A 19019-nucleotide genomic window follows, 5' to 3' on the forward strand; every position below is an offset into this window, starting at 1 on the left:
TCGCGCGAATTGAAAAGTTATGAGCTGTTACTTTCTTCACGTTTTATGAATAATCTAACTAACGATGAAACTAGAGAGTAGATTTCCTCCGTTCATCCAACACTTTGTGTCGAACGCACTATGGATTGTTTTAGTACTAAAATGTTGTCTTGATCATTTCCATTTTCAACATACTGTAAATAATTAAGAATGAACTGCATGAATTGTATTCCATGTATTCTAGCACAACAATAACATGTAAAAGAGTTGACAACTAAATAGTTAAACGAACATAAATTTATATCATATATTATTCCTAGTTGTTATAAAGGCGTTGAAACTAGAGTTCCAATTGAGTGGGACATCAAGCTGTAGATTATAAAATATTACGCTAATTTACGATGTACATTAATGCATGATGCATAGATTTTCTGGGGAAACATACAAAAATCAGATTTTACTTAATTTAGTAAAAAGTATGGTAACCGAAAAATCGGAAAGTCGGTGGATAGTATTTTTTGCACCCGACTTACAAACATTACCAAATTGCCATATTTATTAATGATTTCCTGATTTTCAAATTTTCTAGAAATACCACAAACAATTATTAAAATAGTAAGTATAACTTTCAAAGATTATTATATAAAAAGTAATTTGGATTCTTAAAATTGTGTTACTGATTTTCAAACACTCATGTTTTAAAAAAAATGGCAGTTGTCCTTTTTCGAAAATTGTTTTTCAAAATTCTTTTAAAAAAAAATAAAAAATAATATAAAAGATGGTGTATATATTTATCATATTATCGTGTCAATTATTTCTTTTAGTGAATAGGTTTGTATATGGACAATTTATACCTGGGCTTCGATTAGGTCATACAGCAAATACCGTTGGAAATAAAATATATTTTATAGGAGGATATAATTTTGCCAAATCTATTCCAACAAGTGAAATTTTTTATCTTAATAAAGAAACAGATACATGGGAAGAAATAAAAAGTCAAGGAATAAAATTACCATTTAAAGTAGAACATACAGCTAATATAGGAGGTATTAATCAAGATATAATATTTATTATGGGAGGATTAATAGGAGATACAAATTTTTTATATCAATTTGATACTAAAACAAATATAGTAAGTATACCAATAATTCAAGGAAAAGTTCCAACAAGTCGTGCATTTATGAGTTCTGTTAATTTTGAAGGAAAAATTTTTGTATTTAGTGGGCAAAATTCTGATGATATATACTTTAATAGTTTTGATATTTTGGATACTATTAATTTAAGATGGGAAATTGGTAATTTAATTAACGCTCCTACTCCTAGAAGTAAACATACCTCAACATTAGTTAATAATGTTATTTATTACATTGGTGGTATGCAACTTAATGGAAATTACATTTCAATGAATGATGTATGTAATATTAATATATTAATAAGTTTACGTTAATTAATTAATTAATAAGTTTAATTTTTTATTATAGATTTATCAATATGATATTGGCAAAAGTACATGGTCTTTAAAGGTCTGAATTTCATGTGCTGATCTTGCGTATAACGTCTAAAATTTAAACGTAATGATTTAAATGTTTCTAGAAAGCTACATTGGCTTTAGGAGATGTACCAGGACCTAGAGGTGGTCATTCGGCTGTATTAGGTGATTTCTATTTATTCATCTCTTTAATTATGAATTTTTATCTAATACCATATTTTATAATATATATCATATATTTGTATGTACACTTCTTATAGTTGAAGATAAAATTTGTATATATGGAGGAATTTATTCACCTAAAGAAACAATAGCTATGTTGGATACTACCACTTTAGTATGGACAATACCACAATTTAATAATCCTAAAGCACCAAAGTTACCAAACCTTGTTTATCATACTGCTACAATGAAAGATAATGAAAGATAATTATAATATGTTTATTGCCTTTGGTAAGTTAATTTAAAAAAAAAAATATTGTTTTAAATGAATCTTTTCTAACCTTATGTATTTTTTTTTAGGAAATGATACAGATGTACGCGTATTAAATAATAATTTTTATATGTTTGACTTTAAAAATTTCCAATGGAATATTTTTACAGTAAAAGAAATTGCAAAGACTAAAGATCCTGATACTCCAATGGCACCTTCACCAATAAGTCCAATGGTTGAATCACATAAACCATTTATTATTAGTTTATCTGTTGGATTAGCAATAATTGGATTAGCAGCAATCGTAATAATTTCGGTAATAGTTTATAGACGTACAAAGAGAAATCGAGACTTTGAAAATAGAAATTTACCTGAAACTGTTACAGATAATCCTTATCCTACCAATTTTTCTCAAAACATGGTAAGTATTTTTCAAAAATATTAATGAAAAGTAAATTTAATTTTTCACTTTCTGTTGGCATTATATCATAAATCGTACATCTTAACACTTTTTATCTTGGCAGATTGGATACCAACATACGCCCACAACGACACGTCAATACAATTCATCTCAACTTCGAGAACAATCTAATCATGAAATTATACCACAGTATGCACAGCAACTTCTAGAATCACCATATCACGAATTTATACCGCAATATGCACAACAATCAACTCAATTTCGAGAACAACCTTTTATACCGCAGTACACACAGCAGCCACAAATAATATCACCACCACAAGAAAGAAATCTAGGAAGTGAACATCCTCCGTATTATTAAAAACTTATTTTTTGATTTTATTAAAAATAATATAATTTTTTTATCAAATATTTATCAATATACTGCACTTACTATAGTATCTCAATATCCTTAATTTATATGTATAAATAAAAATCAATTGTGTAACAACCATGAAAATATCCGGGGTACTATTGCTAGTACTTAAAGGGATTTTTGCTTTTAACTGTTCTAAAAAAAAGGATTTATTAAATTACGCAATGATTTCATTAACCAATGTGTAACCATATTACAATTTTGTTTGTAGTAACTCCCTAAATGGCTGCGATTGTTCAACATAAATATAGTTAAAAGAAATTTTAGTTCGTTAATTTTTTTTTTTTAGACATACAATGAACGTCATTTATAACACAAAAGTGAAATTTGATTTTATTATAATGGAAATGGAAAAGAATTTTGGAAAAAATTTCACCACTGCAGAATCTTCTTTTTTTTTGTCATGAGAAGCTAGTTCAAATTTGTTAGTTAAGCTGATAATATGTTTCTTATACAAAGTTACCAAATTTTTTACTTTTCAGTAGTGTAGGATTAGGATAGCAATCGTCAATTGATTATCTGTAATGATGAAGTTATGATAATGGATCATCCGGATAAACGTATAATAAATATTCGAAAAATAAATATTTTAATTCCAAAATAATTTATTGTTTCAATTGTTTGTCTCTAACCTTAAATTACAATAATTGAATATCAGATTCCGTCTAGTTAAATGGATATAAACTTTAAATTATACCATTCTATTTTCGGATATTCCGAATAAGTACAAAAAATATGATTTTTATTTAAGGTTGCATTTACTTTCAAAATTGTATTTATTTAGAACTTTGTGATACAAAAATAAATACCAACAAATCTATTATTAATTTTATGCAAAATGGGATTAATCATTTAAGCCGGACACAGAACAATTGTTATTTTGGTAGATTATCTTTTGTTACGCTAGAATTTTCTTTGAAATGAATCACGATGGATGTACAAATTCTCCTTTTTCATAAATTTATAAAAAGGATGTAATTCTTTTTCAGTTTTTTTTTTTTAAAAAAAAGTACTTTTAGTCAAAAATGGGTTGCAAATTTTTAAACTATCATTTTATGTTAGTTTTATTAATTCAATTATTTCTTTTGATTCCATTATTTGTAAATGGGCAATTTATACCAGGACCTCGATCTGGTCACACGGCAACTCTCATCGGAAATAAAATATATTTTATAGGAGGATATAATTTTACAACTCCTAAAGAAAGTGATATATTTTATTATAATGGAATAGCATGGGTAGAATTGAATAATCAAGTTAGTGGTCAAGGTGCAGATATGCCACCTAAACTTGGACATACAGCTAATGTAGGAGGACGTAATCAAGATTTGATATTTATTATAGGAGGTGACGATTTTTCGAAAGTATATCAACTTGATACTAAGACAAATAATGTTACTTCACCAACAATTCTGGGAGTTACTCCAATCATAAATAGCTTAGTATTTATGAGTTCTGTTAGTTATGGAGGGAAAATTTATTTGTTTGGTGGAGGAGAAATTGATATTAAAACTGATCTTTATACTTTGCAAAGTAGTCTTTTTATTTTTAATACTATTAATTTGAATTGGGAAGATGGTAGCCAAGTTGGTGCTCCTCCTCCCAGATATAAGCATACAGCAACATTAGTTAATGAAATTATATATTATATTGGTGGTATACAAGTTAATAATTCCATTATTTCTTATCCTTCAATGTCCGATGTACGTAAGATTATAGATAATTAAAGTTATATAAAGTATGAGAATTATATTAATAAGTTGAATTTATTATTGTAGATTTATCGATATAGTACTATATCAAATACATGGTCTTCAGCGGTCTGTTAATTAAAATTATTCTTTTTTGAATATCACGTGGTATCTAATACGTTAATAACTCTAGGTAGCTAGGTTGGCTCCAGGAAATACTCCAGGACCTAGAGTTGGCCATTCAGCTGTTTTGGGTGATTTTCTTCTTCAAATTTAAAAAAAATATTTTGTTTATTTTGTTTAATTATTTTTTATTTATAGTTGAAGGCAAAATTTGTATATTTGGGGGAAGTATCGATTTTTTATCACCTATAGAATCAATCGCTATGTTGGATACTAGCACCTTAGAATGGTCAATACCATCTTTTAAAAATCCAAAGAGACCAAATATGCCAACTTTACCAAACCTAGTTTATCATACTGCCACATTAGTAGATAAGCGTATGTTAGTTGCTTTCGGTGAGTTATTTTTTTTAAAATATTTCAATGTAAATTCATCTCACGTGACTTTAATTATTATTTTATTTAGGAAATGATACGGATAAATCGGTTAATGCGGTTACTAGTGGATATAAAGGATTAAATAATGATTTTTATATATTTGACTTTAATGATTTTCAATGGTACATTACAACAGCAGACGAACTTACGAATCCATCTTCTAATATCCCAAAGTTATTTTCTTCCAGTAGTGCAGGAATATCATCGAATAAGCCACTAACTATTGCTTTATTATCAGTTGGAATAATACTAGGTGTAGCTATAGTCGGAACAGTAATATTTGTATATTATAGACGTAAGAAAAATCAAAGTAAAAATGATGTCGGTTATCCAGCAGATTATGTCAGTTATCCGGCAGATGATTCAAATATTTCTTATGATAAATTTTCATTCAGTCAACGATCAACTTTATATTCAAGCCAACCATCAATGCAATATCAATCTACAAACCAACATCAACAATTTACACCTGAACAACGTATCTCAAATAATAATAATTTAACTCAGCCTCAAGGATATATCGGTCAAGAATATTCCATTCTACGAATTCCATCAGATGATGATAGACTTTCTAATCATCGTCCCGGAAGTGGAACTGGAGCTTATTCTCAAAGAAGTGAAGCTCCTCTCCCCCCTCCTCCTTCAACTGATCCTCATTCTCAAGGAAGTGAAGCTCCTTTCCCCTCTCCCCTTTCAACTGATTCTCATTCTCAAGGAAGTGAAGCTCCTCTCCCCCCTCCCCCTTCAACTGATTCTCATTCTCAAGGAAGTGAAGCTCCTCCTCTCCCCTCTCCCCCTTTAACTGATCCTCATTCTCAAGGAAGTAAAGCTCTTCTTCCCCCTCCCCCTCCCCCTAAGACTCCATAAACTTCAACATCACAACGTGTTAATGTAATAATAAGCCTTTATAAACTTCATAATGGACAATTACTTCTTTAAGTAATCAAATAATCTTTATAATATTCATTATAATTCTATTTTCATTAATTGGTCGGTTACTTTCAAATATTTTAACATTAAACGATTTAACAAGATAATACATTATCTTTTTGTATTGTAATTTTATACAATGTAAATTTTATTGTAAAATACTTCAAAAAATAATATACTTTATTTTGATTTTCCCGTCACATTAAAGATTTTAAACTTCCGAATTGTGTAATTATTTATTATAAAGAATTTTCCATTTATACCTTATAAAAAAATTTCCGAAAATGTCGATCGCTTCGGTTAGAAATGAAAGATTTCTCGGTTACATATTTGATAAAGCGTGTGACATTAATACGACATTTCATGTAATTTCCAATGTTGTCATTTTATTTTTCAAGTATGTTGTTTGATACATAAAGTTATACCGAAAAGAATGACAAAAATTTTTTTACCTTTGGCAATATAGATAATGAATATTCGGATAAACGTATAAGAGATATCCGAAGTACTTATTAATTGTTTCGAATATCTGTTCTTAACCTTAAATTACATCAATTGAATATTAGAATTCCGCGGATATTAACATTTGTGTTGATTAGCATTTTGTGTTGCCTAAAATAAATGCCAACGATGTTTTCCAAATTTTTAAAAAGTATATTTGTGGTCAAGCGTACACAGAACAATTATTACTTAAGTAGTAGATTGTCTTTTTTTATGCAAGATTTTTCTTTGAAGCACACTGGGCGTACAAATTCTATAATTCATAAATTCATAAAAAAGGATGCAGTCCTTTTTTTTTTTTTTGAAAAAGAGTTAAAAAGTGTACTTTTAGTCAAAAAATGGGTTGCAAATTTTTAAACCATCATTTGATGTTAATTTTATTAATACAATTGTTTCTTTGGGTTACATTATTTGTAAATGGACAATTTATACCAGGACCTCGATCGGGTCACACGGCAACTCACATCGGAGAGAAAATATATTTTATAGGAGGAGCCAATTTTTCAAATACAAATCAAGAAACTCAAGAAAGTGATATATTTTATTATGATGGAAATAAACTAGCATGGGTAGAAGTGAATAGTCAAGTTAATGGTCAAGGTGCAGATCTGCCACCTAAATTTGGACATACAGCTAATATAGGAGTAGGATCTAAACAAGATTTGATATTTATTATAGGAGGTGACCGATATTCGAGAGTATATCAATTTGATACTAAGGCAAATAATGTTACTTCACCAACTATTCTAGTGTCCAAATAAATAAGGATAACATAATATTTATGAGTTCTGCTAGTTATGAAGGAAAAATTTATTTGTTTGGTGGAGTTAGTATAGATAATAAAATTGTCTATATGTCCGATGTACGTAAGATTATAGATAATTAGTTATATAAAGTATGAGAATTATATTAATAAGTTGAATTTATTATTGTAGATTCCTCGATATAGTACTGTCTCAAATACATGGTCTTCAGATGTCAGTTACTAGTTAAAATTATTCTTTTTTGAATATCAAGTGGTATCTAATACTACGTTAATAACAATAGGTAGTTACGTTGGCTCAAGGAAATACTCCAGGACCTAGAGCTGGCCATTCAGCTGTTTTAGGTAATTTTCTTTAGTTTAAAAAACTATTTTTGTTAATTTATTTAATTATTTTTTATTTATAGTTGAAGGCAAAATTTGTATATTTGGGGGAAGTTTCAATAATTCATCACCTACAGAACCAATCGCTATGTTGGATACTAGCACCTTAGAATGGTCAATAGTCAATACCACATTTTAAAAATCCCAGATCAAATATGCAAAATTTACCAAAACTAGTTTATCATACTGCCACATTAGTAGATAAGCGTATGTTAGTTGCTTTCGGTGAGTTATTTTTTAAAATACTTTCAATGTAAATTCATCTTACGTGACTTTAATTAAACATGGCCGAAACCTCTGAGAAGATTTCGGGTTTCGGAATATACGAATCGAAACCCAAAACCCTAAACAAATTCCGAAACCCGAAACTAATTTCGGTCAGTTATTCCAATCCCAATTCCCGAAACTTACTATCGACGTTTGATAATCATCTTTATTTTTACTAAGACTTGATTTAGAAGTCTTTTACTCTTTTTTAAATAATAAAATGTCGGATAGTTTACCATAAAATTCAAAAAAACAAGTCTGCAAGTAGTACCGGATGGAAGCCAATTTGGAGAATTTTTGAGCAAGGAGACGAATTAGAAAGTAACTTTAATTCATAATAATATAATTTTATTAATATAATTTTATGTATGATATAAACATAGCGAACTAATGGGTTTCGGTTATATTTCGGTATATAAAAGTTTTGGGAGTTTCGGGTTAGATTCGAGATTTGGGATTCGGAAAATAATTGCATGTTCCGAAACTAAGTTTCGGTACTATATACCTAAACCTAAAGGGTTTCGGGAGGTTTCGGTTTCGTGCCCCATGTTTAACTGTCTGTCTTTAATTATTATTTTATTCTAGGAAATGATACGAATAATAAGGTTAATGGATATAAAGGATTAAATTTTGATTTTTATATATTTGACTTTAATAATTTCGAATGGTACATTACAACAACAGATGAACTTACGAATCCATCTGCTAATATCCAAAAGTTATTTTCTTCCAGTAGTGTAGGAGCAATTATTGGTTCATCAGTGCTGGGTGTATTAGTAATAGTCGGAATATTAATATTTGTATATTATAGACGTAAGAAAAATCAAAGTAAAGGAGATGTCGGTTATCCAGCAGATGATTCAAATATTTCTTATGATAAAGTTTCATTCAGTCAACGATCAACTTTATATTCAAGCCAACCGTCAATGCAATGTCAATTTACATATCAACAATTTACACCAGAACAATGTATCTCAAATATTGATAATTTAACTTAACCTCAAGGAAATCTCGGTCAAGAAGATTCTATTTTACCAATTCCATCAAATGGTGATCAGAAGTGAAACTAATTCTCATTCTCAAAGAAGTGAAGCTCAGGCTCAACATGTTTATACCATGTTAATGTAAGTCTTTATGCAATATTTATAAGCTTCATAATGGACAATTACTACTTTATTTAAGTAATCAAGTAATCTTTATAATATGATATGATATTCATATAATTATAATTCTATTTTCATTAATTGGTCGGTCACTTTCAAACATTAACATTAAGCGATTTAACAACATAATACATTACCTAGATTTTATGGTTCATTACAATGTAAAATTTTATAGTAAAATACTTCAAAAAATAATATACTTTATTTTGATTTTCCCGTCACATTAAAGATATTAAACTTCCGAATTGTGTAATTATTTATTATAAAGAATTTCTATTTATACCTTATAAAAAAATTCCCGAAAATGTCGATCGCTAAATGAAAGAATTTCTTTTAGACAAACTCGGTTACATATCTGATAATGAATTATAAGCGTGTGACATTAATAATAACAGATAATTTTACGCAGGGGCGTTGCCAACGCTCCCCCCTTTTTTGGAAATTATTATATAGTAATTTGCTGATCATTTATGATCACGTTATATCATAAACGCCGGTGCAAATTATGTAGTTATTATAGAATCTTTAAAGTACACGTCCTGTGCATATTTTTGCCTGTTCTACAACTTATAAGACTAAAAAGGGTTTAGAATACTAATTTTGACTTTTACATATAATATAATATAGAAGTGCGTTGCATCTGCGTATAAATTTTCAATATTATCATGTTATTTTTCAAGTATGTTGTTTGATACATAAAGTTATACCGAAAAGAATGACAAAAAATTTTTTTACCTTTGACAATATAGATAATGAATATTCGGATAAATGTATAAGAGATATCTGAAGTACTTCGAATATCTGTTCTCAACCTTAAATTACAATTTAAAATTGAATATTGAAATTCCGCGGATATAGGGATTGGAATCGATTTTACAATAATCGAATTTATCGAAAATCGATAAGAATCGATTTTAAATCGATTATCGAATAAAAATCGAATTTACTTATTGTGGCGCAGTAGCGTTAATAAGATTTCCCCTGCGTACCCTACAAGTATTGGCCTATTTGTCACACATTATTTGTCACATAGTTAATTTCTTAATTTCTTAATGCCGGCCGTTTCGTGACATTTTGGGGTAGTCCGTTAATAAGAAGTTAGGTCGATGTCACGTGACATTAACAAAAATCCAAAAAAAAGGAAATTTTGTTGTCCAATGAAATTCAAGTTATGTTGTACAAAATTCCCATAAAGGAAATTTTATATGTCGATCTTAATAATTTTGATAGTCACGTGACCGACAGTAGTATAATTTCGATTAACGATTAATCGACGATTAATCGATTCTAAAATCGATTCTAATAATGATAATCGATTCCAATCCCTACGCGGATATTAACATTTGTGTTATTTAGCACTTTGTATTGCCTAAAATAAATGCCAACGATGTTTTCCAAATTTAAAGTATATTTGTGGTCAAGCGTACACAGAACAATTATTACTTTAGTAGATTATCTTTTTTATGCAAGATTTTTTTTTGAAACTGGAGCACACTGGGCGTACAAATTCAATAATAAATTCTTTAAAAAGGATGCAATTCTTTTTTTTCGGGATTTTTTCTGTTTTTTTTTGAAAAAGAGTTAAAAAGTATATTTTTAACGAAAATGTGTCACAAAATTTTAAATTATCATTTTATGTTAAGTTTATTAATACAATTGTTTCTTTGGGTTACAATTATAAATGGACAATTTATACCAGGACCTCGATCAGGTCACACGGCAACTCTCATCGGAGATAAAATATATTTTATCGGAGGATATAATTTTTCAATTTCACCTAAAGAAAGTGATGTATTTTATTATGATGGAAATAAACTAGCATGGGTAGAGGTGAATAGTCAAGTTAGTGGTCAAGATGCAGATATGCCATTTCAATTAGGACATACAGCTAATATAGGAGGACTTAAACAAGATTTGATTTTTTTTATAGGAGGTGGCCGATTTCCAATAATATATCAACTTGATACTAAAACAAATAAAATTACTTCACCAATAATTCTGGGAGATTTTCCAAGTCGTGATAACTTAATGTTTATGAGTTCTGTTAGTAGTTATGAAGGGAAAATTTATTTGTTTGGTGGAGGAAAAATTGAAACTGATATAATTACTTTGTATAGTAATCATTATATTTTTAATACTAAAAATTTGAATTGGGAAGATGGTAGCTTAGTTGGTGCTCCTCCAGCCAGATATAAGCACACAGCAACATTAGTTAATGAAATTATATATTATATTGGTGGTATACAAATAAATAATTCTTATGTTTCTTATCCTTCAATGTCCGATGTACGTAAGATTATAGATAATTAAAGCTATATAAAGTATGAGAATTATATTAATAAGTTGAATTTATTATTGTAGATTTATCGATATAGTACTATATCAAATACATGGTCTTTAGAGGTCAGTTAATTAAAATCATTTTTTTCGAATATCACGTGATATCTAATACGTTAATAACTCTAGGTAGTTACGTTGGCTCCAGGAAATACTCCAGGGCGTAGACTTGGCCATTCAGCTGTTTTGGGTGATTTTCTTCTTTAAATTTAAAAAATATTTAGTTTAGAAGTTTAATTATTTTTCATTTATAGTTGAAGGCAAAATTTGTATATTTGGGGGAAGTTTCAATAATTCATCACCTATAGAATCAATCGCTATGTTGGATACTAGCACCTTAGAATGGTCAATACCACATTTTAAAAATCCAAGGAGACCAAATATGCCAACTTTACCAAACCTAGTTTATCACACTGCCACATTAATAGATAAACGCATGTTAGTTGCTTTCGGTGAGTTATTTTTTTAAATATTTCAACGTAAATTCGTTTCACGTGACTTTGATTATTATTTTATTTTAGGAAATGATACGGATAATCCGGTTAATGGATATAAGGGATTAAATAATAATTTTTATATATTTGACTTTAATAATAATGAATGGTACATTTCAACAGCAGATGAACTTATGAATCCATCTTCTAATATCCCAAAGTTATTTTCTTCCAGTACTAGTGCAGGAATATCATCGAATAGATCAGCAATTATTGGTTCATCAGTTGGAATAGTTCTGGGTGTATTAGTATTAATAGTCGGAATATTAATATTTGTATATTATAGGCGTAAGAAAAATCAAAGTAAAGGAGATGTCGGCTATCTAGCAGATGATTCAAATATTTCTTATGATAAATTTTCATTCAGTCAACGATCAACTTTATATTTAAGCCAACCATCAATGCAATGTCAATTTACACCTGAACAATGTATCTCAAATATTAATAATTTAACTTAGCCTTAAGGAAATCTCGGTCAAGAAGATTCTATTTTACCAATTCCATCAAATGGTGATAGATTTTCTCCAGAAGTGAAACTAATTTTCATTCTCAAAGAAGTGAAGCTCAGACTCAACATGTCTATACCATGTTAATGTAATGATAAGTAAGTCTTTATCTGTTATGCAATATTTATAAACTTCATAATGGACAATTACTGCTTTAAGTAATCAAGTAATCTTTATAATATGATATTCATATAATTATAATTCTATTTTCATTAATTGGTCGGTCACTTTCAAAATATTAACATTAAGCGATTTAACATAATACATTACCTTTTTGTATTGCAGTTTTATACAATGTAAATTTTATTGTAAAATACTTCAAAAAATAATATATTTCTTTTGATTTTCCCGTCACATTAAAGACGGATATTAAACTTCCGAATTGTGTAATTATTTATTATAAATAAAGAATTTTCCATTTATACCTTATAAAAAAATTCACGAAAATGTCGATCGCTTCGGTTAGAAATGAAAGAATTCTCGGTTACATATCTGATAATGAATTATAAGCGTGTGACATTAATACGACATTTCATGTAATTTCCAATATTGTCATTTTATTTTCATAAAGTTATACAGAAAAGAATGATAAAATTTTTTACCTTTGGCAATATAGATAATGAATATTTGGATAAACGTATCTAAGTACTTATTAATTGTTTCGAATATCTGTTATTAACCTTAAATTACAATTAATTGAATATTAGAATTTCGCGGATATTAACATTTGTGTTGTTTAGCACTTTGTGTTGCCTAAAATAAATGCCAACGATGTTTTCCAAATTTTCAAAAAGTATATTTGTGGTCAAGCGTACACAGAACAATTATTACTTTAGTAGATTATCTTTTTTTATGCAAGATTTTTTTTTGAAACTGAGCACACTGGGCGTACAAATTCTATAATTCATAAATCCATAAAAAGGATGATCCATTTTTCAGGATTTTCAACCCTTTTTCTAGAAAAAAAGGTTAACTGTTAAAGGAATATACTTAATCAATAATGGGTTGCAAAAATTTAAAACATCATTTAATGTTAATTTTATTAATTCAATTGTTTCTTTGGGTTACATTTGTAAATGGGCAATTTATACCAGGACCTCGATCAGGTCACACGGCAACTCTCATCGGAGATAAAATATATTTTATAGGAGGATATAATTTTTCAATTCCTAAAGAAAGTGATATATTTTATTATAATGGAATAGCATGGGTGGAATTGAATAATCAAGTTAGTGGTCAAGGTGCAGATATGCCACCTAAACTTGGACATACAGCTAATGTAGGAGGACGTAATCAAGATTTGATATTTATTATAGGAGGTGATGTCGAATTTTCGAAAGTATATCAACTTGATACTAAGACAAATAATGTTACTTTACCAACAATTCTGGGAGTTATTCCAAATAGGGATAGCTTAGTATTTATGAGTTCTGTTAGTTATGAAGGGAAAATTTATTTGTTTGGTGGAGGAAAAATTGAAACTGATATAATTACTTTGTATAATAATCATTATATTTTTAATACTATTAATTTGAATTGGGAAGATGGTAGCTTAGTTGGTGCTCCTCCTCCCAGATATAAGCATACAGCAACATTAGTTAATGAAATTATATATTATATTGGTGGTATACAAATTAATAATTCCATTATTTCTTATCCTTCAATGTCCGATGTACGTAAGATTATAGATAATTAAAGTTATATAAAGTATGAGAATTATATTAATAAGTTGAATTTATTATTGTAGATTTATCGATATAGTACTATATCAAATACATGGTCTTCAGCGGTCAGTTAATTAAAATTATTCTTTTTTGAATATCACGTGGTATCTAATACGTTAATAACTCTAGGTAGCTAGGTTGGCTCCAGGAAATACTCCAGAACCTAGACTTGGCCATTCAGCTGTTTTAGGTGATTTTCTTCTTCAAATTTAAAAAATATTTTGTTTATTTTGTTAAACTATTTTTTATTTATAGTTGAAGGCAAAATTTGTATATTTGGGGGAAGTTTCAATAATTCATCACCTACAGAACCAATCGCTATGTTGAATACTAGCACCTTAGAATGGTCAATACCACATTTTAAAAATCCCAGATCAAATATGCAAAATTTACCAAAACTAGTTTATCATACTGCCACATTAGTAGATAAGCGTATGTTAGTTGCTTTCGGTGAGTTATTTTTTTAAAATATTTCAATGTAAATTCATCTCACGTGGCTTTGATTATTATTTTATTTAGGAAATGATACGGATAATATGGGATTAAATAAAAATTTTTTTATATTTGACTTTAATAATAATGAATGGTACATTACAACAGCAGATGAACTTACGAATCCATCTTCTAATATCTCAAAGTTATTTTCTTCCAGTACTAGTGCAGGAATATCATCGAATAGATCAGCAATTATTGGTTCATCTGTGTTGGGTGTATTAGTATTAATAGTCGGAATATTAATATTTGTATATTATAGACGTAAGAAAAATCAAAGTAAAGGAGATGTCGGTTATCTGGCAGATGATTCAAATATTTCTTATGATAAATTTTCATTCAGTCAACGATCAACTTTATATTCAAGCCAACCATCAATGCAATGTCAATTTACATATCAACAATTTACACCAGAACAATGTATCTCAAATATTAATAATTTAACTTAGCCTTAAGGAAATCTCGGTCAAGAAGATTTTATTTTACCAATTCCATCAAATGGGGATAGATTTTCTAATCGTTCTTCTAATTATCATCCCAGAAGTGAAACTAATTCTCATTCTCAAAGAAGTGAAGCTCAGGCTCAACATGTTTATACCATGTTAATATAATAATAAGTCTTTATGCAATATTTATAAACTTCATATTGGACAATTACTGCTTTAAATAATCAAGTAATCTCTATAATATGATATGATATTCATATAATTATAATTCTATTTTCATTAATTGGTCGGTCACTTTCAAAATATTAACATTAAGCGATTTAACAACATAATACATTACCTTTTTGTATTGCAGTTTTTATGGTTCATTACAGTGTAAAATTTTATTGTAAGATAACTCCACAAAAAAATAATATACTTCATTTTGATTTTCCCATCACATTAAACTAGTGGTACGATACAAATGATAAACTTCCGAATTTTGTAATTATTTATTATAAAGAATTTTCCATTTAAAAAATTATCGCTTCGGTCAAAAATGAAAGAATTTCTTTTAGACAAACTCGATCATTTCGGTTGCATATCTTATATGAATTATTAGCATGTGACATTAATACGACATTTTTCATGAAAGTGAAGAAAGAAATTTTTGCTTATGCGTGCAAACACTCTGTTTTCTAGAATTTTCGACTATTTCATTTATTTACTTTTATATTTATAGTTAATGACAATATAAAGAATAGAATTAACTTTGTACATTTGTCTGGTGAATATTATCTAAAAATATTAAAAACACATAGTAGTCATAAATAATTTTCGAAAATATAAACATTACTTAATTGACGTAAATTATATTATACACATTCAATGCTCTTGAATGGAAATTTAAACTAAAGGCAATTAATAGATTGGATAACCAAATAATCCTAAAAAGCGATTCATGCACAAGCAATTATATGCTGAAAGAATGAAAAAATCAATCAAATGAAAAAATAGTCAATTGAAATTAATTTCAATCAAGTATCTTAACTTTTAAATACCCTCGTTCATCAGCTTCTTTCTATCTCCATTAATTTTATTTGGGTCGGGATTATTGGGACCTTCTGACACCTCAAGCAAAGATAACGGGATTTGCCTTGGTCGCTCAAAAAACTTTAAGACACCATCAGCTTTATACCCGTTATCTTGAGCATCGACCTTGGTAGAAATGTCTCGTTCACATGAGAAATACCGTAATGAGTCGATAAAGCAAAATGTAACAAAAAACAGATACGCTATTACGTGAGCTGTCCACGTGCGTTCGGGAGTATTCCCCATAATACCATTCATTTTTGTGATTGTATCAAGGTGACTAGAGACGCTCTTAATAACAAAAATATCGGGCATTGATTGATCATAACTCTCTACTGGTATAGGAAAGGTGTTAGATAGATAATGAAGTTTTTCGGATTGTCTGTCTAATTGATGAACTTTCCCCTTCATTTTTGCAAACTCTTCGTTGTCTTTTTCATCGGTTATGTCTTTATTTTCACCTTCTATATCACCATTGTCACAACTCTTTTCCTCAATAATCTCATCAAACAGTGACAGCCTCCGCACTTACATATTCATCCTCATCCGTCAATCTTAACCTTTCAAACAAAGAATTCAATTCATAGTCGCTCAAAAGTTCGTGAACCTGATTAAGTGTTTCCTCATCTCCCAAATCAATAATATAATAGTCCGTCTCAGGGTCTCGATCATGCCAAATAGACTTAAGCTTGTCATAATATGCTGAAATTTGATTTTCCCGAAGGTATCAGAAACTTCAGCAACAGAGCTTAACGTATCCTCTTGAGTAATGTCTTCTTCGTTTTCATAAGTACTGATCTGTATGCACATGAAAGGATGAAAGGATGAGATGAAGATCTTGCGGACTAATAATTGAGTTATATACTGAATCCCGACCTTTTTTGATGAAGTTGATGGTAATTCTTCATCGTATGATCGCTTATGTCCAAGAGACATATCCATTTCTCCTTTTGTCATCTTAGTTCGTTTTGACAAGCGTGAATTAACTCTATCAACGTACTCTTCGGTTTTTTGATTACGAGTAGCCTCAAGCACATTCAATGCGTCAATCTGCGATTGTTTATCGAAAATATCCTAGAAAAGGGGGTTTCAATGAGAACGCAACCAAAATCATTGACACTTTGAGGAGTCCTAATCAACGTTCATACGCAACGCACCTCCTTTGCCATTAGATCTTTTTCAGTCTTGACACTTTTCCAAAAGTTTCTTCCTCAGATGGACGCTTCTAATAACTCAGGGATGGTTAGTGAATATCAATCAAGAAAGTAGTGCGTTCAATACATTTCGCATGATCTTTCTGGAGGAACGACACCCCACATCTGTCGCACCGAGGAACGACACCCTATACCTCGAGGAGGACGACACCCCCTCTAGGCCGTGCAACAGCAGAGAAGATCGTGAAATACAATGCTGAGGAACGACACCCCATTCCACAAAGAGGACGACACCCTTCTAGGTCGCACAGATTTCACTTATAACGGTTTAGAGACAAAACGCAGTATCAATAATTTGACTAACCTGTTGAATCAGAAAAACTACACGCTCTTTGATACCATTGTCATGCTCTTCTTTCTCCGTAAGAAGTTCCTTTAGAAAGGTTAGATATCGCTTCCTCCATATGGAATTTAGATCGTCCAGCGAGTATTCTTCCGAGGCGCAATAAGGCTTTAAAGACTTTAAAAAAACTCAAATACGACCAATCTAAGGCGGATGTACTCTCTAAGTATGATTTAATCGACAAATCTAGTTCAAACATTGTTTGAACGGATTACACGCTTAAAAAGTTACGCGTTTATACTCTAGTTACACTTTCGTTACACAGAACTATACAGATGATCAATAAATTTTTTACATTATACATCATAAATGCGGTGATCGATCTCACATGACCTGCTTATGCTACGAATCTACCCCAGTATCGCCAGAAAATTTTTTCACCCCCACGTGACTTATGTGACGCATAAATTTTAATTGGCTTAATATTTGTTTCACATCTTACCATTTTTTTACTACTATTTTTTATATTTTGAAAATATTTACATTTATATACTTTTAAATGTTAGAAAAAAATGTAAAAAATTTGAACAGTTATATTATTATATACTTTATAAATAAAATTTATTATAAACTTAATTGACCAAAGTGAAAAAAACAAAACATTTCGCGTGTTTGAAATATTACAAAATCGTGAATAACTCCAGATAGATTAATTGTATCTTTATGAAAATTGAGATGCAAGTAGTTTCAGCCCCTCTGAACAACTTTCAATTAATAATGGAGGTCGATTTCCTTTGTCTAAAGTGCTCAAATTACGCTCTAAAGATAGGAAATAAAAAAAAATAAAATTCCTAGTTAGTGTTGTTATGAAAAATGCGAATAACTCCAGATAGGCTGACTATACCTTTGTGAAAATTGATATGCAGGTAGTTTTGGATCCTTTGAACAACTTTCAATTAATAATAAATGTCAATTTCCTTTGACTAAAGTGTTCAAATTATGCTCTAAAGTTAGAAAATAAAAATTTGCGTGTTAGTATTGTTATGAAAAATGTGAATAACTCCAGGCAGACTGATTGTACTTTTATGAAAATTGATATACAAGTAGTTTCAGACCCGCTGAACAACTTTCAATTAATAATAAAGGTCGATTTTCTTTGATCAAAGTGCTTAAAATACGCTCTAAATTTATGCAACAGAAAAAATAAAATTTGCAAGTTAGTATCATTATGAAAAATTTGAATAACTCCAGATGGACTGGCTGTACCTTCATGAAAATTAATATTCAAATAGTTTTAGACTCACTAAATAACTTTTAATTAATAATGAATATCGACTAAAATGTTTAGAATACACTTTGAAGTTAATAAATAAAAAAACAAATATGTATTCTGAGACTTTTATTAAAAAAGTTATAAAAAAGCATATTAAAGTTAATATTGTTAGTTAAAATGTT

The 19019-nt window shown here is 29.2% G+C and overlaps 7 protein-coding genes across 7 annotated transcripts; 6 read left to right on the forward strand and 1 right to left on the reverse strand.

Moving 5' to 3' along the window:
* Positions 1–757: 757 nt before the first annotated feature.
* Positions 758–1898, forward strand: OCT59_007327 (uncharacterized protein; the record flags this gene model as incomplete). Its single annotated transcript, XM_066147959.1, has 4 exons — positions 758–1390; positions 1461–1502; positions 1573–1633; positions 1729–1898. 4 exons carry the CDS (start codon positions 758–760, stop codon positions 1896–1898), a joined length of 906 nt encoding a protein of 301 aa, XP_065998632.1.
* A 133-nt stretch (positions 1899–2031) lies between these two features.
* OCT59_007328 (uncharacterized protein) lies at positions 2032–2683 on the forward strand (the record flags this gene model as incomplete). The annotated part of the gene is made up of 2 exons (XM_066147961.1): positions 2032–2322; positions 2426–2683. 2 exons carry the CDS (start codon positions 2032–2034, stop codon positions 2681–2683), a joined length of 549 nt encoding a protein of 182 aa, XP_065998633.1.
* A 1079-nt stretch (positions 2684–3762) lies between these two features.
* OCT59_007329 (uncharacterized protein) lies at positions 3763–5856 on the forward strand (the record flags this gene model as incomplete). The annotated part of the gene is made up of 5 exons (XM_066147968.1): positions 3763–4440; positions 4516–4557; positions 4622–4682; positions 4750–4947; positions 5018–5856. The coding sequence occupies 5 exons, from the start codon at positions 3763–3765 to the stop codon at positions 5854–5856; spliced, it is 1818 nt and encodes a 605-aa protein (XP_065998634.1).
* Positions 5857–6758: 902 nt separating this feature from the next.
* Positions 6759–8832, forward strand: OCT59_007330 (uncharacterized protein; the record flags this gene model as incomplete). Its single annotated transcript, XM_066147974.1, has 7 exons — positions 6759–7169; positions 7356–7397; positions 7468–7528; positions 7591–7657; positions 7716–7792; positions 8066–8155; positions 8420–8832. The coding sequence occupies 7 exons, from the start codon at positions 6759–6761 to the stop codon at positions 8830–8832; spliced, it is 1161 nt and encodes a 386-aa protein (XP_065998635.1).
* A 1727-nt stretch (positions 8833–10559) lies between these two features.
* Positions 10560–12286, forward strand: OCT59_007331 (uncharacterized protein; the record flags this gene model as incomplete). Its single annotated transcript, XM_025329463.2, has 5 exons — positions 10560–11283; positions 11359–11400; positions 11464–11524; positions 11589–11786; positions 11856–12286. Exons 1-5 carry the CDS (start codon positions 10603–10605, stop codon positions 12284–12286), a joined length of 1413 nt encoding a protein of 470 aa, XP_025185341.1. The 5' UTR covers positions 10560–10602.
* A 1048-nt stretch (positions 12287–13334) lies between these two features.
* Positions 13335–14999, forward strand: OCT59_007332 (uncharacterized protein; the record flags this gene model as incomplete). The annotated part of the gene is made up of 5 exons (XM_066147986.1): positions 13335–14006; positions 14082–14123; positions 14188–14248; positions 14314–14508; positions 14578–14999. 5 exons carry the CDS (start codon positions 13335–13337, stop codon positions 14997–14999), a joined length of 1392 nt encoding a protein of 463 aa, XP_065998636.1.
* Positions 15000–15896: 897 nt separating this feature from the next.
* On the reverse strand, positions 15897–17236 carry OCT59_007333 (uncharacterized protein; the record flags this gene model as incomplete). The annotated part of the gene is made up of 5 exons (XM_066147992.1): positions 15897–15955; positions 16037–16531; positions 16751–16865; positions 16944–17141; positions 17225–17236. The coding sequence occupies 5 exons, from the start codon at positions 17234–17236 to the stop codon at positions 15897–15899; spliced, it is 879 nt and encodes a 292-aa protein (XP_065998637.1).
* Positions 17237–19019: the final 1783 nt, after the last annotated feature.

This window comes from Rhizophagus irregularis, chromosome 15 (assembly GCF_026210795.1).
Source record: "Rhizophagus irregularis chromosome 15, complete sequence".
Taxonomy (NCBI): Eukaryota; Fungi; Glomeromycota; class Glomeromycetes; order Glomerales; family Glomeraceae; genus Rhizophagus; species Rhizophagus irregularis.